Source organism: Oryctolagus cuniculus, chromosome 1 (genome assembly GCF_051225735.1).
Source record: "Oryctolagus cuniculus isolate XC-2025 breed Fujian yellow rabbit chromosome 1, ASM5122573v1, whole genome shotgun sequence".
NCBI lineage: Eukaryota > Metazoa > Chordata > Mammalia > Lagomorpha > Leporidae > Oryctolagus > Oryctolagus cuniculus.
The window spans coordinates 16,937,572-16,962,640 of NC_142867.1; the positions used below are offsets into that span (position 1 = coordinate 16,937,572).

At 37.5% G+C, this 25,069-nt stretch overlaps 1 protein-coding gene across 1 annotated transcript; it reads right to left on the reverse strand.

Moving 5' to 3' along the window:
- Window positions 1-7,621: 7,621 nt before the first annotated feature.
- LOC100357114 (olfactory receptor 4P4) lies at window positions 7,622-8,560 on the reverse strand. The gene has a single exon (XM_070064372.2). The coding sequence runs from the start codon at window positions 8,558-8,560 to the stop codon at window positions 7,622-7,624; it is 939 nt and encodes a 312-aa protein (XP_069920473.1).
- Window positions 8,561-25,069: the final 16,509 nt, after the last annotated feature.

Genomic DNA, 25,069 nt, shown 5'->3' on the forward strand with positions numbered 1-25,069 from the left:
GGCCAAGTTCCCAAGAGGCTCTTAAAATTACCTGAAAGAACATTTAAATTACTCACAGCATCCATTTCTAACTCATAACCCGTGGATGTTAGCAGTAACTAATAATGGGATAACAGGTGATGACTGCTGATTAACTTGCATACTTAAAGAAATTGAAGTAAACCTATTTTTGTCTTTTTGCCTTAATAGAGAATTGCTTTCACTCATTTCAGATGAGGAAGTGAACTCCAAAGAGATAGAGTAAATATTCTCATGTTACCAAGTGACTGTCTTCACTTACCTTTGATGAAGTTTTATTCACTTGCTTCTAAAATTCGCTTTGTTCTTGTTTAGTCAACTTCTGCTTTTGGAAATATGGTACCAATTACATATCTTGAAATATTCTTGAGCTGGAAGTGAAAACAAGCCCCGTAAACTACCATGACCAAGCATCAAATTCACAGATGAGTACCAAAGTAAAGGAGACTGCGTAATATTTGCAAATTCTCCTTTTTATGAAACTCAGATCTTTGTACAAATGAATTTATGCCCCACACCTCTCTCAGGTTAGCCTTATAGTCAAAAGGTCATGTGGTAGAGTAGAAACAAGACAAAAGATTATACAAATCTGAGTCTGAAATAATAATACTGGAATTCTTGGTGAGTCCTTTAACTTCATGGAACTTCTTTTATCCTATTTAGAAAATAATAGAGTTGTAATTTTACTATCACCTATTATATCAGTTGTGAGTTCTACCATGAAATTAAATCACTTCTGCTGGCTCGAAATAGCCATAAGACCTTGATAGTAAGGCAGTTCTAAAAGAAAATAAAATATTGAAGAAATTTCAGGAGGCAATTCAAGATCAGTTTGATTTGAAAGCATGAGAAGTGCCATCTTGGGTGATTTCTCCATCTTCAAGCTCAAATTTCTCAAGGCTTCCCTAGTATTCACTTACCTATGATATTTTAAACATTCATTTTTTTTTTCTGGTAACTGAAACACAGATAAAGGAAAAAATGTAACATTCTGCCTTTTAATCTTGCCTTTATCATCTTTCTGATTATTCAAGTTTTGAATGTGTGTGGTGTTTTCCCAGATTGTGTACATTCACTATTTCAGGGAGAGATCATCACTGACTGACATTGTAATGGGCTCATGAAGAATACGATATTTATCTAAATATATGAATCTTGATTGCTAAAATTCCAAGTTCTGTGGTAGAGTCACTGGTATGTTTGGGTGGAAAGAAGTATATGGGATGGTTTTAATCAAGAGATTTTCAGGGTTTTTCCTCAAATCAGTCCATGGATGTAAATGATTCCTCTAGTTACAGGGTGTGTACCTGAGACTCCAGCCTCTTAAGATGCCTTAACCTTCATGCTTGGAGCTCCTGCTGAGCTGTGAGTGTAGCTAGCTCTCTGCAGCAATATTGTGCCATGGGCTAGCATTTTGGGGGGCACTACACATCTATGTTTCTTCATCTTGTGCATTACAATTGCTAAAGTAGTCAATACAGGAATGCCTTCTCTTGGGCATTATAAAATAATGATGACATTAATAAAAGCAGTAATAGTAATTTAATAATTCAAATGCAGACTTAAGCACACTTCCTGTTTTAAATGTCCATTCCCCTTTGGTTTTTCTGAATAATTATATATATATATATGTATATATATATAACATTCAAACACACACATATGTATATTATCCTCTACTAAGAAAGACTTGTAATTAAAGGGAGATCAAAGTGTAGCACTTTTTGGCAATCGTTATTGAAGTTTTTTGACTTCCATCTAGAAGAAACAGCCTTGACAAGACTTGGAACTGTTTCTCAGCTATCCATACTGCAGGATCCTAGAGGAATCATATCCCTTTAAACCAAGCTACCTCTCAAGGATGGATCCCCCCCGCCCTGCTTTCTGAGTATTCAAGTAGGATAAAGCCTCACTTTCTTTTGAAACCATTGCCTTCATATTTTCTTATTCAAAGTTACTTTACCTCCTGGTCATGTATAGATAAGTGTCATTATCATCTATGCAATGACATTCTTTCCATTTACTTTATAATCACAAGTTTAATCCTCCATTAAATAAAGAATTCAACAAGCATTATGTAGAAAAACCACAGTTCTCAGGAATGGAATTATCACTATACTCCTAAATATGTATAGATGACATTTGTTCACTGTAAAAAATGGAATAAAATTAATTAAACTCAAAAACCTCAGTTGAATTCTCCTTTTTGTATATTCTGAACCAATTTAAAAAGAAATGAGATCTCACCAGTATTACCAGGTCTTGAGATTGCTTTATGTCTTCTCTTTTCTGGATATGATTTCAGTGCAGGTGTTCAAAGTCAAATAACACTGACACTCGAGGAACTGCTTTGTGAAGAATTAGTAGCGCAGAACCCCTAACCCCCAAATTTCAAAGGCTGGTGGAAATCAGTACACTTTATTGCTGGTTTTCTCACTTAACAAAAGCCTACATTCACAGATCCTTTGGCAAGTAGTGCTCCTTTCTTAACTTCATATAAGGTCTATTTATACAGAATGATGCAAAATGATAATGACCATGGGGAAACCTTTTCCCTAAAGTTTTCTTCCATAGGTGAAGCCAAATTGCAAGCCTAACACTGATCTTTGATTTTTCAGTACCAAATTAACAGTAAATAAATATTATTGCTAGATTTAAAACCCTACCAATTATAAGCTTAATCCACAAATGCAACAATGGTAGTAATTGTTCTCAATTCATGTGATTCAATATAACAATCTACTGTTTATTTAATATATAATAAATATGTTTTGTGTTAATATTGGATTTTAATTTTTTTTCTTTTTTTTTAATTTTATTTGAATGGAAAAGAGAGGATTCAATTTTGCTGTTAGTTTTCATTTGCTGTTGGGCTCCATTACTTCCTGGTCCGGACTCTGCTGACTTCTGAACAGAGGTGGAATAAGGTTCATTTGTAGCCTTTACTTGTGGCATTGACTTGTATTATTTACTTCTTCCAAAAATGTTACTTTTTTCATTTACCTTGAAATACAGAGAAAGAGATAGAGAGTTCCCATCCACTGGTTCACTCCCAGAAGCCCACAATGATTGGGTTTAGTCCAGAGCTGAAGCCAGGAGCTGGGAAACCAATCAATGTCTCCCATGTAAGTGGCAGGAACTCAATTACTTGCAACTTTACTGCTGCATTCCAGGGTCTGAATTAGCAGGAAACAGGAGTCAGGACCTGGATGCAGGAATCAAACCCAGGGACTCCCACAAGAAATGTGTGTTTGACCAGCATCATAAACACCCATACCTCCTTTACTTTCTTGCTCTAAATCACTGGAGTTGACCCTTGATCACTGATAGTCTTGATTTTTCTCCCCTATTCCTATTATTTCTTTCCTGTTATGCTTACTTTTGTTCCTCCTTCTTATCCTCTCTTAACTTCTTTTTTTCACACAATAACCAAAATGCCAAGGACATTTTGTTCATATTCTCACGCTCATGAGTTAAAAGAGGAAATAAGTGAAAAATAAAGAGCAAGACACAAAGGAGTGTGTTTGGTTTTGTGGATACAATCAACAGGACTAAGCTATTGTATTTGTTTCCTATTGTTGCTGTAATGAGTTAACAAAAATGTATTAGCTTAAATCAATACAAATACATTGCCTTTGAGCTATGGAGTTAAGCTCAAAACTTACCTCACTGAACTAACATCAAGGCACTGGAAAATCTGAATCCTCTAGACACAAACCTTGATTCTTCCAGATTCCAGAAGCTTCCTGCTATCCTGTGTCCTCTTTCCTCCATTTTCAAAGCCAACAGCGTAGCATCTTCAAATATCTCTCACTGACTCTGATCTCCTCTTCGGTCTCACTCTTCCTCTTTAAAGAACCTTTGTGCAAACATGTTTAGCTCAACGGATGATACACTGGTGTCCCATATCAGAGAGTCTGGGTTCAATATTTGGCTCTAGTGCTTGACTTCAACTTTTTATATTTTGAACATTGGGAGATTCATATAATTGGGCTCCTACCACCTACCTAGGATACCTGGTTTGTGGAAGCAGCTGCTGGCTTTAGCACTGACTCAACCAACTATTGTAGGCACTTTGATAGTGAACTGGTATATGGGAGTACGCACTCCCCCTCTTCCTCCTTTTCTCCCTCCCCCTCCTCCTCTCCCTCTCATTCTATCTATCATCCATCACCCCTCTCACCCCTCTAAGAAATAAAGAAAAAAGACCATTGTGAATACTTTGGGACCACTTGCATAGTGTAGAGCAGACTAACATCTTTGCTTTAAGGTCAACTGGTCAGCAAACCTGATTCCATTTGCGATCTCAATCTCTGTTTTATATGTTACAAACCATATTCACAGGTTCTGCCTATTAGTTAGTGCACATCATTGAGAGCCCATGCTTTGCCACTACAGTTTGTTGGTTAGCTGTAAAATCGTGGGAAAGTCACTCCACATTTTTCCTGACTCTGCAAGTTGTATTTTAGAATTTAAGTGATGCTTGAAACAACTTTTGGATAAACTATACATAATGTATTTAATGCAATAGTAATATGCAGTTATTAACTTAGGAATCTGAGTAAGGAAGTCTATCTGATGAGAATAATCTCTTAGCTTGAAAAAGCCAGGCCAAAGCCAAGAGCCAGAATGTAAAGCTTGTTGGCAGAGACCCGAGTATATGATCCATCATCTGCTGCTTCCCAGACATACATGAGGAGGAAGCTGTGTCAGAAGTGTAGGTGGAACTCAGTCTTCAACACTCTGATATGAGACAAGGGCACTGCAAGTTGTAGCTCACTCCACTTTGCAGCAAGAGCCACACCACTGTTATTTTTAACACAATGTCTAGGTTTATATACAGGGTTATGACTTCTCTTATTGCTAATTTGTTCTTGAATTGCATACATTCCTTCTTGGAGCATCAACCATTTCTACAAAAAGTAGGCACTATAACTCCTTTCAGTGAGAGAGTTGGTGTAGTTAACTGTCAGCCAATTTTATTATCTTTTGTTTTGTGTAACCGCACTGGACATTCCTCAAATCACTTTCCTTGAAAATAATACAGAGTTCAGGGGCAATAGTTTGCATTTAGCCTTTAATATGCTAATTTCAATTTGTGTTGGCCTCACTCTGTTTTAAGCTATTATTGATTAGATGTATTTTCAATGGATCTAAGAGCAAATCCTTTCTTTAGTTGCAGCATTTTTTTCTAAATATTTTCCATTGTATTAGTGTTCTATGGAGAAACAAAATCAATAGGATATGCTTATGGTATGATCAACATGTATGTATTAATATGATATGTGTGGATACCCAATATGAGACAAAATTGGTATAATATGTATACATAGGTAGAAGGGAATCTATTAGGGGAATTGGCTCAAGTGATTCTGGTAGCCGAGATGTCCCATGACAGATTGTCTGCAGGCTGGAAGTCCTACAATGCCAGCAATGTGGTTCAGTCCAAACCCAAAAGCCTCAGAGCGAGGAAGCTGAGGGTGTAACTCTCAGTTTGAAGCTGAATGCCTGAGTTCCAGCAAGAAAGTTATGCTGTCCTAGCATTCTGCATTTTGCAATAGCTCTTTCCAACCTAATTTCCTCCGGTAATTTTTAATTATGTGATTGCATGATTTGAGGAAAAAATTGAATATTCCACCATTCATTTTTTGACTCTCTATGTGAGTAGATCGATTCTAATTATATCAAAGACAGAAGCTGCTGGGAAGATACTATTTTCTATGCAACGTGTTGTTCATCTGTATGTGTCTGTCTTTGAATGTGTGCGTAGTGATTTGATGCTAGCAAAGTTCACAGGTTACCTTCTTACTCTGATACCCTATGTCCTTCTTATGAACCCACGGAAGCATATTCCTCCTTAGAAGCTAAATACAGAATTCATCCATTTTTACTTCATCTACAAAATTACCACGTATGCTGCAGTGAAGATCCTGTTTGAAAAAAGTTCCCGATGATGATCTCCTATATATTACTCTACATAACACAGCATGATGATAAACCCCAGGGAGATTATCCAAGCTCCATTGCAAAAACCAGTGTTCTAGGAGGTCTCTTCATTTTGCCTATCATTGACAGGCAACTTTACTCTAATTTACATATTCCCTACCCCACAGTAATAAAGTACCAGGACTTTTCATATATTTCCATGGCTTTTATTTCACTAACTCTATAATTTTTTGATAATTCTTTTTAATTTGAGTTTTTAAATTTTATGTCAGTGATACATTTGAAAAGAACGTCAATTCCAATTAACAAACACTTTGTAAAAATTTGTCATAATTTCAAAGCATGATTCAGAACCAACAGAAGCCACACTCAAAAATTTTGAAGCATGTTATATATCATGGCTCTAAATGGGAAATTGCATAGTTTAATTATCATATGTTAACACAATGAGGTACTAAACATTAATTTTAAAAATTCATGAGAAGTCACTCGGAAGACAGAAACTAAAGACTATAATCTATATCATTCTTATTCTACAAAGTATAAGAACAAGTAAAATTAATTGAATTTAGAGCTTCATGCTGTGTTCCTTTTTGAAAATATCAGTTTGAAAGAGGAATGTGAAAGACTCCTAGTGTACTGCTAACTCTGCTCATAACTGATTGTTTATTACATAATAGCACTTGGTTTGCAAACATTCATGAGTTGTATATGGATGATAAATACAATTATCTGTATTTATACTTTGATAAAAGTTTAAAAAGTGGAGGTGATATTTGATTCAGCTTAGCATCTGTGGGCATCAAATGCATACATTACTTTATTGTTAATGCAATGCTATATTATTCTTTATTTTTAAGAAATCATTAACCGCTTTCTTCCTTCCTCCCTTCCATCCTTCATTCCTTTCCTTTTTCTATATATAAAAAAGAGGTTTTGTGCATTCAGTAGGTACATTTCCAAGAAGATGACCGCACTTCACTTCCTGTCTCTCTGCTCCAACCTCTCTCCCTCACTCCCTCCCTTTTCTTTCTTTCATCAGTTTGTAAAGATATCATTTTAATGCACTGTAATCACAGGCTTAATTCACCACTAACCATAATATTCACCACTAACCATGTAGGAAGACCATAGTTCCACAGGAGTGTAAACAAAGGCTACAAATGACAGTCATATCACAGGAAGTCCATTTCATTTCTATCTTTTTATTATTCTCTATTATCTATATTATCACAGAAAACATACCAGATAAAATCTTTTTTGAATATTTTATTTATTCATGTTTACTTGAAAGAGTTACAGAGAGAGAAGGAGAGAGACGGAGAAATATCTTCCATCTGCTGGCTGGTTCACTCCCTAAATAGCTACCGTGGCCAACGCTCTGCCAGGAAAAAGTCAGGAGTCTTTTGCTTCTTCCAGGTCTTCCACATGTGTGCAAGGGCCCAAGCATTTGGGCCATTCTCTGCTGCTTTCCCAAGTACATTGTCAGGAAGCTGGATTGGAAGTGGAGAAACAGGGACTAAAACCGGCACCCATGAGGCAGGTTCACAGCAGCGACTTAACCCACTAGGCTAACCCACTAGGGCAGAAGATGATGAGAACAGGTCTCTTCCACAGTTATGGCCTCATGAAACCATGTCATGAAGAGCAGTACTAATCACAAAACTTGCTTTGTCTTCAGGCGTGTCTGATGACACCACACCTTCCTCAAGGCATTCTTCATCTCCACATTCCGCAGCGTGTAGATCAGAGGGTTGAACATGGGAGCAACAATGGTGTAGAAAAGACCAAACACTTTATCTTCCGGGAATGTTATGGCTGGTCTAATGTAAATGAATAATGCTGGTGCAAAAAACAGGACCACAACTGTTATGTGGGAACCGCAAGTGGAAAGAGCTTTGCTGCGGCTCTCTGCAGTGTATGCCCTGATGGTGTACAGTATTAAAAAATAAGACAACATCAAAACAACGAAGGTCACTAAAGCAATTAGCCCTGAATTAGCAATGACTAAGAGGCCAATTATACGTGTGTTAGAACAGGCCAATTTCAGCAAAGGATACACATCGCAGAAGTAGTGATCTAGCTCATTGGGGCCACAGAACGGTAAGAAGATGGTGAGGAGAAACTGACTGGCAGAGTGCACAAATCCTCCAGTGCAACAAGCTATGATGATTGTGTTGCATCGTTGCCTGCTCATGATGATGGTGTAGTACAAGGACTTACAGATGGCCACATAGTGGTCATAGGCCATTCCTGTGAGAATGAAGATCTCGATGCCTCCAAATAAATGAGTGGTAAAGAGCTGTAGCATGCAATTACTATATGAAATGGTCTTCCTGTCTGTCAGCAAGTCAGTCATCAGTTTGGGCGTCACTGTGGTTGTGTAGCAAAGGTCAGAGAGTGAGAGGTAATTGAGGAAATAATACATGGGTCGGTCAATTAGTTGAGTGCATGTGATAGAAATCATTATGAGCACATTTCCGGTCCAAATACCTATGTAACAAAATAAAAATAATACAAAGCACAGGATTTCAATATTCCTGTTTTGTGAAAGTCCCAACAGAATAAACACAGTGATGTTGCTGCTTTTTTCCATGATCTGGTGTAGACAGAACACATAAATCACCTGAAATGATATAATTTGTAATGTTGAGAAGTGTGGTGCTGATACTCCATTCTATGAACTAACTAGATTTCATTTATCATAATCAAGTGCCTCAGAGAATAAAAATTTGGAGTTCCATTTAAATGTCTTGCAAACAAGAGTCTCTGTCAACATAAACTATGTGATTTTCATTCATTCTTCCAGCAAATTGTCATCAATTCCTATCTCAGGAGGCAAGAATATCTTTATTTCATCAACATTATTAAATTTTTATTTTAGGAAATGTGTATTTCCAAAGCCAAAAATGTTATACATTAAATCTTTGCCAAAAACATTTCTGTTACTCTCTGGAACTCAAAATTTATTAAGGAACAGAGAATAACTCACACAGATTTTTTTTCATTGTGTAAAATTTATGCTGTCTTTACTAGTGGAATATACATGATCTTAACTCCATTTTTAGATCAGTAGCATAAAATGAGAAAATTCATAGGCAAATATTTTAAGATTGAAGGCTTCTTTCTTCAAGAAGCTGATGTGCACCTTTTGATTTTGTTGCTGTTGTTGCTACTTTCTTATTTACCTGCTTTCTCAGCGATCAGGTGAAAATTTGTGCTGACATTTTGAAATACAAGACTTGTAGTTCTACAGTTAATAAAATATGTTAGACCATGTAAGTTCAAAGGTGAAAAATAAAGCAGGTTGCAATTATAGTTAAAGTGGCCATTAGCAAAGTATCTGCTCCTTTTAAATTATTTTTAATTCTGCATTTTTAAACTTTTATTTAATAAATACAAATTTTCAAAGTACAACTTATGGATTATAGCGGTTTCTCCCCTGTAATTTTATTCTTTTATAAATTCAAATATATATACATGGAACACTAAAGATTTAAGATAAGTAGTAAGCAAAATAAAATCTTACTTTCATTGCAAAAAAAAAATTAAAACAAAACTTAGTGAATTTACAAGTAAATGTGAGATTAGCTCTCTTAGAAGACTGTGGGAGCAAACTCTAGCAGTTAAAGTCAAGTAGTTAAAATTCCAAAATCCAACAAGAGTGCCTAGGTTTGATCCAAGGCTCCAGGTGCTGACTCCCATCTTCCTGTCAGTGCAGACACTGGGAGGCATTGGTGATAACTCATGTAACAGGAACTGTTAGGCATGTGGGAGATCTGGATTGCTATAACAGCACCTGTGTTCAGCTATAATCCTGCCTTAAAATGGTGTGGACATCTGCAAAGCAAACCATCAGATGAAAGCTCTGTCTCTCTGCTGTCTGCCTTTCTCTCTGTCCTTATGTCCCTCAAATGGAAAGTATAAAAAGCAATAAAAATGTTTAAAAGAAGAGTGAAAAAAAGGGAGTACTAAAGGTTTACCCTTTAAGGCAAATGAAATTGCCTTTAACTTTATTATAAAGGACTATGTATTTACTTTTTCTATATTTGGCAATACAAGAATTTTAATCAAACCCATAAATTATTCAGATGGTGACAAATCCATAAGAAAATGTGCTTATAGGAGACCAGTTGGAATTGTAGTTTTTGTTATTTACATAGGACCATAATATATCTCCACCTTTAATGTCACTAATGCCATTTGTTTGATTATAAGTAGAGTGCAAGTAGATTTCTAACATGAAGTTTCTTTGTAAATTTTAGGCAACTTTATAGTACATTTCATATTTTAAATAATAGGAAAAATCTTTAAACTTTGCTCTGAGCAAATAAAATAACATTATAAAATTTTAAAAGTATTTTGAGCGAAACATCTCTTAATCCACCTTTCTGTTTTCCTCCTTCCATTCATTCGTGTGCAAATTTAACTTCAAGTCAAAAAAATATCATAACAGTGTGGATCACCTTTCATGTAGTAAACATGATACCAAACAAGTAGGACTTGATTACATTACAGTAGTGGTGATCATATCTGAAATGAGGCTGTCAGAGTCCTGGATGATGCTAAAATACTTTTAAGTCTAATTTTATTATTATTTTTTCTGAGACATCCTCAGAATGCTGACCATTTCATAGTATACACTTTCAGCCCTAATCTCATAGTTGGTTTCTAAATTAAACTGTACTCAAATTGCCTCCAGATTGTATCATGCGATGGATTACATTAACATTGTTACTCACTTAATGAATAACTGCATTGTAATCCAGACTGAATTTTATAACACACACTCATGCCCATAGAAGAATTTTAAGAAGTAAACTTAGCTTGAGATAAAGTTTTAAGAAACTAATTCTGAACTTCCCTATATCAAACTATAACAGTAGCCTGCCATTATGAAGAAAGAGCATTGATTATATTTAAATAAAATACTATTTAATTCACTAGGGGTTGAATTATTTTCATTGATAAATTCATATGTATATGACTTAAAATGTACTGCTTATTCTTTCAAGAAGTTTATTAAAACTCTACTTGAATTTAAGCCTCTAAGTGAAGAAAAGCTCAAAATATGGTGTTCAAAGCTAATATATCCACATTTTTTCATTTAATATGAGCTCACTGAAAGTAAAACTTGCACATGACTAACTTGCACAATCCCTAATTGTTTTGGTTCATCAGGCTACAGCTGATCATTATTTAATCATTGTTTAAAATTTGTAGGAAATCCCAGTGAAATGTCTTAAATCTGCCACTAACCTTAGATGTGTTCTTTGCAAATTCATTAATTCTTTTAAAAAGCTCTTTTTTCACTTGAAATGTAGGAAAATAGAGATTGGTGCTGAGGCTCAACCTTCATAACAGATGAGAAACATAACTTGATAAAATCTCAGGAAGTATCGTTGGGCTAATATTCATGCACCACAGAAAATAATAAAAATCACTTTAGGTTTACAGAGGTTAAGAAACTTGTGCATAGTAACATATCTATACCAAGCTAGGGTTTAAAATGTAAGCTAACAACCATCTCAAGGCATGTCCTGTCAAAAGGATCAAAGCTAAAGCAATAGCATAAATGGAGCATTAACTGTGTCTCTAAAACCTGAAGTCTGTGTAGATGTTTGTATCTGCCAGGCAAAACCCAAAGAATTCCCTGAATTTCATCCCCTTCCTTCATTGTCTCAAATCACATTCAAATGGGAAATATGTAAATGGAATCATGGAACTATAAATGAGGCCAAAGTTCTTATTATAAACCACAAATCAAATTGTTTCAGGATTCTTACGCATATAAGCCAGCTCTAGAAAGTAAAAAATTTGAAGCAGTATATCTTTTATTATCTCTAAATAGATTGTGATTTTGCATTCTCAACTATTGGTTATATAAGAAAAAAAAAACAGGTAGGAAAGAGAAATTTGAGTTCAAGCCTTAGCTGCCCCTCCTGAGAACCATCTATGCCTATTCACCTCCTTCCTGTAAAATGAGTGGACTAGCCTCAGGTACCTGAAAAGCATTTCCTTTCCCTGTGATGTCCTTTTAAGAATGCAATTTTCTTTCTCCTTGTCAGTTTTACTATCTCCCTGAAGTTAAATAGCATGTCTTTATTTTCAGGTGCAGTCCTCCAATAAATTAGATCATATTATCCTGTCAATTTCTTCTTACTTTTCTCGACAGACAACCAGATCCTCCCGGAATGTAGTGCTCTCTTAACCCAACAATATCTCTGTCTATAGAACTTACAAGGCCGGCGCCGCAGCACACTAGGCTAATCCTCCACCTTGAGGTGCCGGCATACCGGGTTCTAGTCCCAGTCGGGGCATTGGATTCTGTCCCGGTTGCCCCTCTTCCAGGTCAGCTCTCTGCTGTGGCCAGGGAGTGCAGTGGAGGATGGCCCAAGTGCTTGGGCCCTGCACCTGCATGGGAGACCAGGAGATGCACCTGGCTCCTGCCTTCGGATAGGCGCGGTGCACCGGACGCAGTGCACCGGCCGTGGCGGCCATTGGAGGGTGAACCAACGGCAAAGGAAGACCTTTCTCTCTGTCTCTCTCTCTCACTGTCCACTCTGCCTGTCAAAAAAAAAAAAAAAAAAAAAAAAAAGAAAGAAAACTTACAGTACAGCCTGATTAAAAATTAGCTGCTATTTCCTATGCTTTCTTAACACTGGAGTTAAAAATCAACAAATATCACATATTTATTTGGGTAATGGTGAGAAAGTATAATTCATTTTCATTATTTCAGGTCTATTGTTTTCCTTTATAATCTTCTGTATTCATTTCTTTGAAGTTACACAGTCAGTCCTTAAATACTTAAATTATTTCCCTGCAATTTCTACTTGACATTTCTTTTATCACAATGAGGGCTACTGAAGTTTCACTTTCTATTTTCTCCAACATATGCATAAACAAATATAAAATTCATAGCATTTTAGTAACTCCTGCCACCTCTCACATCATCAAATCAAATTGAGTACAGGTGTATCTCACGGAAAACAGTGTGAAGGCAGGACAATTTGGTTGCAAGAACTCGTCAAATCATAGTAAATTTAGAGTCTAATTATTCATGAGCATTTTAAGTTTCTCTTAGCTTCTGGGGGCTACCAGGGGTAGCAGCCCATAAACGAAATTCTCCCCACCTGGGAAATTGAGTAATGACCCAGTTGTACTCTGCAACACTGTGACTGACATGTCATGACTAATTTCCTCAGTCTCAATGGAATCTACCTAGTGGACCTAGGGAAGACCCTTCTTGTATTCCAACTCTGTGGGCGCTTACCTGCCAGAACAAAACCTACTGCTTACCTGGTGGGACTGCAGCAGGTTTCAGGTCACATCCTCCAGGGCTGTTAGTGTCATAAGCAGCACCAGTTGCACTCTGCATGAAGGACCCGAGGAAGGGTCCGCTTACATCACACAGTCCCATAGTCACAGAAATTGGGGCCACAAACACAGGCATTACTCAGGCTTGCCACTGGGACAAGGGGACGACCTCCTTTGTCTCCCTCAGCACCAAGAACAAGTCCATTGCTATCACATTCACGACTATGATTGACACTGGACTCTCTGTGGACTGAAGATGCACATCCTAGGAAACCCACATTTATCTCAAAGTCACACTTATACTCCTATGTACTGTAGCAGACAAGAGCACTCTGTCGCACAGCTAACATTGATTAAAGCAAAAGAAATCACATAGGGACTGTATTTCTGAGCTCACCTACAAAGAAAGCCAAGCAAGTAAAACTCTGTATCCTATCTAAATCATATAAACTCTTTTACAATGAAATTTATTCCATAAAAAGGAGGCTATCACACCAGATGCACAGACAGCAACATAAGAGCACAGGAAACATGAAGTAGTAAGGTAACATTACACCTCCAAAAGAACATAACAGTTCTCCATAATTAGATCATGACCTGAAGGAAATCTCTGAAGTACCAGAAATAGAATTAAAAATAAGAGAGTATCGATAGACAGATGAATGAAATGACAAAATTAATGAGAGATATGATAGAAAATATCACTAAGGAGATATAAATCATTAAGAAGAAAAATGGAAACTTTATAGATGAAACCTTTAATTTATTAAACAAAATTATAATAATTGAGATATTTAAAGCAGAATAAACCATGTGGAGAAAAGAATTTCTGACCTTGAGTACAAGACATTTGAAATAAGCAGAAGAATTAAGAAAATCTACAAGAATACTGAATATCAGAGCAAGTGCTATGGTGTAATAGGTAAAGCCACCGGCTGCAGTGGTGGCATCCCATATAGGCATCAGTTCAAGTCCCAGCTGCTCCCCTCGCAATCCAGCTTCCTGCTAATGCATCTGGAAAACAGCAAAAGATAACCTAAATATTTTGGACCCTGTTCCCATGTGGGAAATGCAGAAGATCCTGGCTCCTGGCTTCGGGTCCGACAGCTCTGGCCATTGTGGCCATTTGGGGAGTGAACCAGTGGATAGAATATCTCTCTCTCTCTCTCTCTCTCTCTCTATCTATCTCTGACTCTCCCTTTCCTTCTCCCCCTCCCTCTCCTTCTCTCTGCCTTTCCTTCTCTCTCTGTTTAACTCTGACTTTCAAATAAATAAAAAAAATTTAAAAAAAGACACAGACTGAATGAATTAAAAAAACAAAACCCATATATTTGCTGCCTACAAAAAATACTTTTCACTAACAAAGGTACATGCAAACTGAAAGTGAAAGGATGGAAAAAGATATTCCATGCTAACAGAAACCAAAAGAGCTGGTGTAGCCATCCTAATATCAGACAAAATAGACTTTAACACAAAAACTTTTCAAAGAGACAACAACCTAAGGAGACAATCTACATCATTATAGTAATAAATGACTATTATAAACATTTATGCACCTAATTTCAGGACCCCTGGCTATTTAAAGAAATATTAATGGATCTAAAGGGGGACATAGACTCAATACAATTGTAATTCAATACCATTGGAGACTCACAACGGAGACTTCAATACCCCAATTTCAGCAACTGACAGATCAATCAGACAGAAAATCAGCAAGGAAAAAAAGAGTAGAGTTAATTGACACAATAGACCAAATGGACCTAACAGATATCTATAGAACTTCCCATCCTATTGTCAAAGAACACAGATTCTTCTCACCATGCATGCATCATTCTCTAGGATACACCACATACTAGGCCTTAAAGCAAGACTCAGAAAATTCAAAAAATCAAAATCATACCACACATCTTCACTCTCCACAATGGAATGAAGCTGTAAATCAACAACTCAAGAATCTCTAGAACATATGCCAACACATGGATATTGAACAACATGCTCCTCAATGAACAGTGTGTCACTGAAAAAGTAAAAAAAAGAAATCAAAAAATTTCTGGAAACAAATGAATATGACAATACAACCTATCAAACATTATGTAATACTGCAAAAGCAGTGTTAAGAAGAAAGTTTATAGCAATTGTGGCTACATCAAGAAATCAGAAATGCACCAAATACATGAGCTATCAGTGCAGCTCAAGATCTTAGGAAAACAATAGCAAACCAAACTCCAAACTAGTAGGAGAAAAGAAATCATTAAAATTAGAGAAGAAATCAACAAAATTGAAATCAAAATATATATAAAAGATAAGAACACTCTCCCCTTTATTTATTCTATCAGTTAGTGTTAGCAGGTACTAGACTTGTTTATGTGCTCCCTTTGACTCTTAGTCCTTTCATTATGATCAATTGTGAACTGAAATTGATCACTTGGAATAGTGAGATGGCATTGGTATATGCCACCTTGATGGGATTGAATTGGAATCCCCTGGTATGTTTCTAACTCTACCATTTGGGGCAAGTCAGCTTGAGCATGTCCCAAATTATACATCTCTTCCCTCTCTTATTCCCACTCTTATGTTTAACAGGGATCACATTTCAGTTAATTTTCAACACTTAAGAATAACTGTGTATTAATTACAGAAATAAACCAGTCATATTAAGTAGAACAGACAAAAAAACTACTAAGAGGGATAATGTATTAAGTTGTTCATTAACAGTCAGGGCTATGCTGATCAAGTCACCGTTTCCCATAGTGTCCATTTCACTTCAGGAGGTTTCCTTTTTGGTGTTCAGTCAGTTGTCACCGATCAGGGAGAACATATGGTATTTGTCCCTTTGGAACTGGCTTATTTCACTCAGCATGATGTGTTCCAGATTCCTCCATTTTGTTGCAAATGACTGGATTTCGTTGTTTCTTACTGCGGTATAGTATTCTAAAGAGTACATATCCCATAATTTCTTTATCCAGTCTATCATTGATGGGCATTTAGAATAAATAAAGGGGAGAGTGATCCAACATGAGAAGTGAGATACTCAGCAGACTCATAGAATGGCAGATGTCCTAAATAGCACTCTGGCCTCAGAATCAGCCCTAAAGGCATTCGGATCTGGCTGAAAAGCCCAATTCCCAACTTGACTCTCACTGGGATTAAACATGACAATAGGTCTGAGCTGATTTCATCATCATTTAAAAAAATCATTTATTATTTTTCACTTTATGTTTCTGTGTGGGAGCAAACTGTTGAAATCCTTACTTAATGTATACTAAGCTGATCTTCTGTATATTAAGATAATCGAAAATGAATCTTGATGTGAATGGAAGGGGAGAGGGAGTGGGAAAGGGGAGGGTTGTGGGTGGGAGGGACGGTATGGGGGGGAAGCCATTGTAATCCATAAGTCGTACTTTGGAAATTTATATTCATTAAATAAAAGGTAAAAAAAGATAAGAACAACGAAGAGCTGTTTTTTTTGAAAAAAAAAATAAGAATTGATATACCATTGGTCTACCTAACAAAAAAAGGAGGGAGAAGACCAAAATCAATAAAATTAGAGGTGAAAAAGGAAATGGAACAAGAGGCACCACAGAAATAAAAAATAATCATCAGAAATGACTATAAACAGCTGGATGCCAACAAACTGGGAAACCTAAAATAAATAGATAGGTTCCTGGACACATACAGAGTGCCTAAATTGAGCCATAAAGACATAGAAAACCTAAACAGACCAATACCAAGACAGAAATTGAATCAGTGATAAAGGCCCTCCCAACAAAGAAAAGCCCAGGAACAGATGGCAGATGGCTTCACTGCTGAATCACACACTTAAAAAAGAACTAACTCTAATTCTTCTCAAGGTATTCAAAACAGCTGAAAGGGAGGAAATGCTCCCAAACTCCTTCTATGAAGCCAGCACCACCTTAATTCCTAAACCTGAAAAAGATACAACAGAGTAAGAGTACTGCAGCCCAATTTCTCTAATGAACATAGATGTAAAAATCCTCAACAAAATATTAGCCAATCTAATCCAACACACATCAGAAAGATCATTAACTTGGACCAAATGGGATTTATCCCTGGTATGCAGGGATGGTTCAACATTCGCAAATCAATCAGTGTGACACATCACAATAACAAATTGAAGAATAAAAACCATATCTCAATAGATGTAGAGAAAGCATTTGGAGAACTACAATACCCTCTCATGATGAAAACTCTAAGCAAAATGGGTATAGAAGAAACATTCCTCAACACAATCAAGGCAATTTATGACAAACCCACGGCCATTGTCCTATCGAATGGGAAAAAGCTGCAAGAATTCCCACTGAGATTAGGAACCAGAAAAGGATGCCCACGCTCAACACTGCTATTCAATATAGTACTAGAAATTTTAGCTAGAGCCATTAGGCAAGAATAAGAAATCAAAGGGATACAAATTGGGAAGGAGGAAGTCAAACTATCCCTATTTACAGTTGACTTTATTCTATACATAAAGGATCCAAACAACTGCACTAAGAGACTACTGGAATTCATAAATGAGCTTGGTAAAGTGGCAGGATATAAAATCAACACACAAAAATCAACAGCCCTTGTATACATAGACATTGAAACAGCTGAGAAAGAACCTCTAAGATGAATCTCATTCACAATGCCTACCAAAAACATCAATTACCTTGGAATAAATTTAGCTGAGGATGTCAAAGATCTCTATGATGATAATTATAAAACATTAAGGAATGAAATAGAAGAAGATACAAAAAAATGATGTCTTCCATGTTCATGTATTGGAAGAATCATTATCTTCAAAATGTGCATACTACCAAAAGCAATTTACAGATTCAATGTTAAATCAATCAAAATACCAAGGACATTCTTCTCATATACTGAGAAAACATTAAAATAATACTGAAATTCATACAGAAATACAGGAGAACCCAAACTGCTAATGCAGTCTTATACAACAAAAACAAAGATGGAGGCAACAGTATATCAGATTTCAATACATACTATAGGGTATTTATAATTAAAATATGGGATATGTCCTCCATGGAATTCTATACAGTGTTTATAAAAAAAGAAATGAAATCTTGTCATTTGCAACAGAATGGATGAAATTGGAAAACATTATACATAGTGAAACAAGCCAGTCCCAAAAGGACAAATGCTGTATGTTTTACCTGACTAATAGAGGTGCTACAAGACAATCTGTAGAAGTGAAATTGACACTTTGAGAAGCAATGACTTTGAACAGCTCTTGTCTTGACTGTTGAGGGACAGTTTTTATTTTTTTTAATACCATTTGTTGAACTCTAGTTAACACAGAGTTATCCACATGTGTATAAATTTAATTGAATTTAGATCTTAGTAAAAAATAAGAAGGGGAATAGGAGAGGGAGGAGGAAGAGGATTAGGAGAACGGGGTGGGTTACAGTGGGAAGAATCACCATGTTCCTAAATTTCTAATGTTGAAATGTATGAAGTTTGTATTCCTTAATTAAAAGGTTTCTTGGAAAGTAAAACTTATGGGTTGCGAGAAAAGCAGTGTTAATAGGAAAGTTTATAGCAATCATTTGAAATACATCAAATAAATGATCCAGCAATGTATTTCAAGGACTTAGAAAATCAAGAACACAACAAACCCAAGAATAGTAGGAGGAAAGAAATTATAAAGTTCGAAATTCAACGCAGCCCAGCCTGGATCAGCTGAACCCCAGTTTACTCAAAGACACATGAAACAGATCTAAATGCCTATTGCATTTGTTCTGAGTTTTACAGTATATTTTACATATATTGTAGAGCTTGGTTAAAAACTTGATGTACAAACTATGTAAGTGAAAATTCAGAGGCTAATTCTTGATTTAATAAAGTCACCAATATATTTAGCACAATGTGCTTCAAAAATATTTTATTTATTTATTTATACAAAAGGCAGAGTAAGAGAGAGAGATCTTCCATATGCAGGTATACTCTCCAAATGGCTGCAAGAGCCAGAGTTGGGCTAGGTCAAAGCCAGTGGCCAGGAAATCCATCACAGCCTCCCATGTAGGTGGCAGGAGCCCAACCACTTGGGCCATCTTCCTCTGCTTTCCTAGCTACATTATCAGAGAGCTGCATTAGAACTGGAGTGTCTGGGACTTGAACTGGTGCTCTGGTAAGCGATGCAAGCATTGCAAGTACCACTTAGATTACTGAACCACAGCACCAGTCTCAGTGTAATTACTTTGAAAGCAGAAGTGAAAAACATGCTGAGCTATAGAAAAGGGAAAGCATCTAACCTTGTTTACATACAAAAGGGCAAATCTTAAATACCCAACAAGAGGGCCAGCCTCACTCACTATTTCATTCTTGATTCACACAGAGGAAGAAATGGACAAAGGGGCCAGCATTACGGTATTACAAGCTGCTCTGCTGCCTGCAATGCTGGCCTCCCAGATGGGTGTCAAATTGAGATCTGGATGCTCCATCACTGATCCCACTCCCTGTTGGTGTACGGGGAAACAGAAGCCGATAGCTCAACTCCTTGGGTCCCCTGGCTCCTGGGTTCTGCCTGACCCTGCCCTGGATGTTGTGGCCATCTGGGGAGTGGACCAGAGGATGGAAGAGTTCTTTCTGTGTGTCTCTGGCTTTCTCTCTCTCTCTCTCCCTCTCTCTCTCTCTCTCTCTCTCGCTTTCTCTCACTTTCTCTCTCTGTAACTCTGCCCTTCAAGTAAGTAAAATATTTTTTAAAAAATTTTTACAGAATATTAGCCACAGCTTGGTAGATTCTCTTTCATCATTTATTTTTTGAAAAATTTTAAGGTAAGAGTTAATAAAGAATAAATATGAGCCATGTCCAAATAGACTTGTGAAAGACATATCTCCTTTTTGAAGAAGCTAAATAGTGAGTTTTTCCCAGTAAACAAATTTAACTTGTTAATGTACATTGCCTAAATAGACGCCAACAATAGGTTTGCTGAAAATGAGCGCCAGAATTAAGACACTTGCCTAAAGAACTAAATATATCTCTGTTCAGCTTCACCTTCTCAAAACGAAAAATCTTATTTAGAGTTAGTCTGAAGCAGGTGATGATCCTACCTTAGAGGATGGTGTGCACAGAGCAGGTAAGTCGCTGCTTAGGACACTTGCATTCTATGTTGAAGTGTTTGATTCAAATGCCAGCTGATCCACTTCAGATCCAGCTTCCTGTTAATATGCACCCTGAGGCCTCAGGTGATATCTCAAGTACGTGGATCCCTGCTAACCATGTGCAAGACTTGGGTTGAGTACTGGATCCTGGATTTGGCCAGGCCCAACCCTGGCTGTTTGGAATATTTGAAAACTAAATTAGAAGATGGAAGATTCTCTCTCTCTCTCTCTCTCTCTCTCTGTCTGTCTCTCTCTCTCCCCAACTAACATACACACACTCAAATAAAATGAATATAAATATTTTTTAAATAAGCTTACTAATAAATTGCATTATTTTTAATCCTGACTTGATTTGTTATAGTCTAGTCATCTCCTTTGAACATCCTTCATCGTTTCAATGACTTCCTCAAACTTTTTGTTCTGTAATTTTTCAGACAGGGCATGTCTGGGTATTATTGAAAGAATATTTCTACTGAAATCTTCATCACCCTGAAACTAATTACGCAGATTCACACAGTCCACTTGGGAGACTTGGATGGATTCCTGGTTCTTGGCTCCAGCCTGACCCAGCCCTGGCTATTGCAACCATTTAGGGAGTAACAAGTGGACGGAAACTCTCTCTCTCCCTCTTTCTCACTCTCCCTTTCTCTCCCCTCTCTGACTCTCTCCATATCTCTTACTCTGCACTTTCCACAGACATAAATAAGTACTTTACTAAAAATAAACAAATGCATACACATGCTATATCCATATTCGATCTAATTTAAGCAGAACATTGTTCAACACTTAAAAAATTGGCTATCAAGCCATGCCGTGATATGGCGCGATGTCAAAAGCATATTACTAAATGAAAGAAGCCAACCTGAAGACTAGTACAATGTGAGTCCAGGGGAATGTTAAACTAGGGAAACAGTAAAATGGTAAGTGGTTGTTCTAAGTTATGAGAAGAGGAGGGATGGGTAGCCAGAGCACAGAGACATGACACTGTAATGGTGCAGACACCATTACACACTATTTAGAAATAAATAGAATGGGGGGCCGGCACTGTGGCTCACTTGGTTACTCCTCTGCCTGCAGCGCCAGCATCCCTTATGGGCGCCGGGTTCTAGTCCCGGTTGCTCCTCTTCCAGTCCAGCTCTCTGCTGTGGCCTGGAAAGTCAGTGGAGGATGGCCCAAGTGCTTGGGCCCCTGCACCCTCATGGGAGACCAGGAGGAAGCACCTGGCTCCTGGCCTCAGATCAGCACAGTGCTGGCCGTAGTGGCCATTTGGGGAGTGAATTAATGGAAGGAAGACCTTTCTCTCTGTCTCTGTCTCTCACTGTCGATAACTCTACATGTCAAATAAATTAAAAAAAAAAAAAAAAAGAAAGAAACAGAATGTAGAACACTAAGAGGAAACCCTATTGTAAACTACATACTTTGGGTGATAATGATGTGTAAGCATAAATTCATCAGTTGTAATAATTGATTCACCATGGAGGAGAATGGCAATTACTGCACGGATGCAGGCAGGGGCAAATGGGAAATCTGTATTTTACACTCAACTTTCCTCTACACTGAAACTGCTCTAATAATAAAGTCTTTAACAATGAAAAGATAAGAAAGGAGATAAAATGAAATTCTAAAGCTGAGAAGTCAGCTGTGAGTCTAATTAGAGATCCTCTGAGAGTAATCTGACGTTTCTCTCTTGCACATTTTAGGATCTTTTCTTTTTGTTTCTTTATGTTTCTATGTAAGTGAAAATTCAGAGGCTAATTCTTGATTTAATAAAGTCACCAATATATTTAGCACAATGTGCTTCAAAAATATTTTATTTATTTATTTATACAAAAGGCAGAGTAAGAGAGAGAGAGAGATCTTCCATATGCAGGTATACTCTCCAAATGGCTGCAAGAGCCAGAGTTGGGCTAGGTCAAAACCAGTGGCCAGGAAATCCATCACAGCCTCCCGTGTAGGTGGCAGGAGCCCAACCACTTGGGCCATCTTCCTCTGCTTTCCTAGCTACATTATCAGAGAGCTGCATTAGAACTGGAGTGTCTGGGACTTGAACTGGTGCTCTGGTAAGGGATGCAAGCATTGTAAACTATTGTAAACTACTATTGTAAACTACATACTTTGGGTGATAATGATGTGTAAGCATAAATTCCTCAGTTGTAACAATTGATTCACCCTGGAGGAGAATGGCAATTACTGGGGAATACACGCACGGACGCAGGCAGGGGCAAATGGGAAATCTGTATTTTACACTCAACTTTCCTCTACACTGAAACTGCTCTAATAATAAAGTCTTTAACATGAAAAGATAAGACAGGAGATAAAATGGAATTCTAAACAAAATAAGTCCTCAACTATAAAAAAAATATAGATAAGAAAGAAAGCAGCTAAAGAAAGGACAAAATATAGTAAAGCAATTACAAGGTGTTGATTTTGTATGTTCATATTGTCTTGAGGTTAGATGCTGACATTTCTCCAATATTTTTTTTCTTCCCTCATTGTTGGGTTGGTGATTATGAATCGCTTGCATCTCCAGATGACAAGGATGTGAGCATATAAATTACAAAGAAAACTGAGCTGTGAAATAAAATACATTTCAAATATTCATAAATGTATTGAAAACCTATACAATGGGTAACTTTTCTCCAAGTTTTTGTGTATTAGGGTTTTACTAGGGTTTTTTTTTTCTCTTCATTTAAAATATTTGTAATAAAGTTACAAGGTCACTTTCTGCTTTTGCAAGCCCAGAGTATGTATTTAGCTTAATGAGACCATTGAACTCTGAGGACATTTGTCAATTCCCTTTTAGTCACTGAGAAGGACTGAGAATTATAGTAGCCTTCCTGCCTTGGAAGAAAAGATGCCCCTCTGGCTGTTTCATACATTCTAGATACCTGAAGTCCACGATTAAAATATAAAACTGAAACTACATCAAACATTTTAACTGAAAAAGTGTGCTTCATTTTAAATTACTCACTCTATTGTACATAGACGAGGAGATTTTGTTGATCACAATTACAGTTAACTGACTATTTGTGCTATTATAGTTATTGTACATATTCTGCTAATTTGCACTCTACCCATACTACATATCCTATGTATTTTTTTCATTGCTGTATCTTACTGCCAATTATTCTCATTGAAAAAGTAATAAAAACATATTTACTGAATAAAATGATTTTTAAATACATGAATAATTTCAAAATTTCTGGTGTTTCAGGTATATTAACCTTCCCCTGTAGTGCATCAAGTCCACAGAAAAACATAATGTGAAAGCTACACAGAATTTTCTTCATGTGGCCTTTTGGTGACAACTATGGGAAGACTGCATGCTATGTGCAATTCTTGCTTTGCTGTCTTGCAATTCTGAAAACTCACTCATTTTCCTCACCATCAAGGCAGCCACCTTGGTGAACAGCTCCTGTTTTATCTTCTCAGTTACTTATCTTTCCTTGGTGTCTGCTTAACCTCCATGCTGGCTCTGAAACTGTTGATTGACCACTGGGTCAATGGAAGTCCACCTTCTATCTATGGTTTCTTGGCCAAGAGGCTTTAATAACATTTCTTTAACATCACCGAGAGCTTTATCTTGGTGACCTTCACCTATGATTCCTATGTAGCCAACTCTCCCTGGGATCATCCTGGGCAGACAGGTGTGCTTATTATTGAATCATTTATGAATTTATTCTTATACTTACTGATTTTTATCAAACTTTCCTTTTGTGCCACCAATCAGGCAGGTCACTCTTTAACTATGAAGTTGCATTGCCGACACTGCTCCACTGTGGTTGATCCTGTGAGGCTGACTGCCTGGCCCATGCAGTTAGCCTCACTGCTGGCAGGCGGCAGGAGCCCCAGCCACATTTCCTCCCACCCCTACCTTCTGCCAATCAGGTAAACTGCTCCTGGGTGTGGCCCAAGCCCACCTGGAAAGCTACCCTAGCTAAGTGACCTTCAAGCTGATTGGAGAGGCATATTGGCAGCTGTGTTGGTTCTGTCCTATAAATGTTTACCCTGAATTAGTTACACTTCTTCAGTCTGCCCTTTAAAAGTGTACATGGACTTGAATAAAGATGGACTTGTTCACCAAAGCCTGTCCCTGGTGCTTCTTGAGGAAGAACACCATCACCCCACTCCCCTGGACAGGGCGGACTTCGTAGGAGTAGTCCACACCCTACACTGACCCTAAGACTATTTTTATTTTTTATGAATCATTTCACCACAGAGTTAATATTCATTTGGAACTTTTTTGCCTTGTTTATTTCTTACATCACCATCCTGTCCAACTTGAGAACCTACTTATCCAAGCGTGGCGCAAAGTCCTCGCCACCTGCAGCTCACACATCAGTGTTGTGTGCATGTTTCTTATCTCTTATCTTTACTTAAGAACCCAACAATCACCGGTGCTGTGCCTCAATAGGTTAATCCTCTGCCTTGGGGAACCGGCACACCAGGTTCTACTCCCAGTGGGGCGCCGGATTCTGTCCTGGTTGCCCCTCTTCCAGGCCAGCTCTCCGCTCTGGCCCGGGAGTGCAGTGGAGGATGGCCCAAGTCCTTGGACCCTGCACCCCATGGGAGACCAGGATAAGCACCTGGCTCCTGGCTTCGGATCAGCGCGATGCGCTGGCCACAGCGTGCCTGCCGCAGCAGCCATTGGAAGGTGAACCAACGGCAA

Bases quoted from the DNA above. Each gene is read 5' to 3' on its own strand.
- LOC100357114 (XM_070064372.2), bottom strand. From the start codon at position 8,560: ATGGAAAAAAGCAGCAACATCACTGTGTTTATTCTGTTGGGACTTTCA.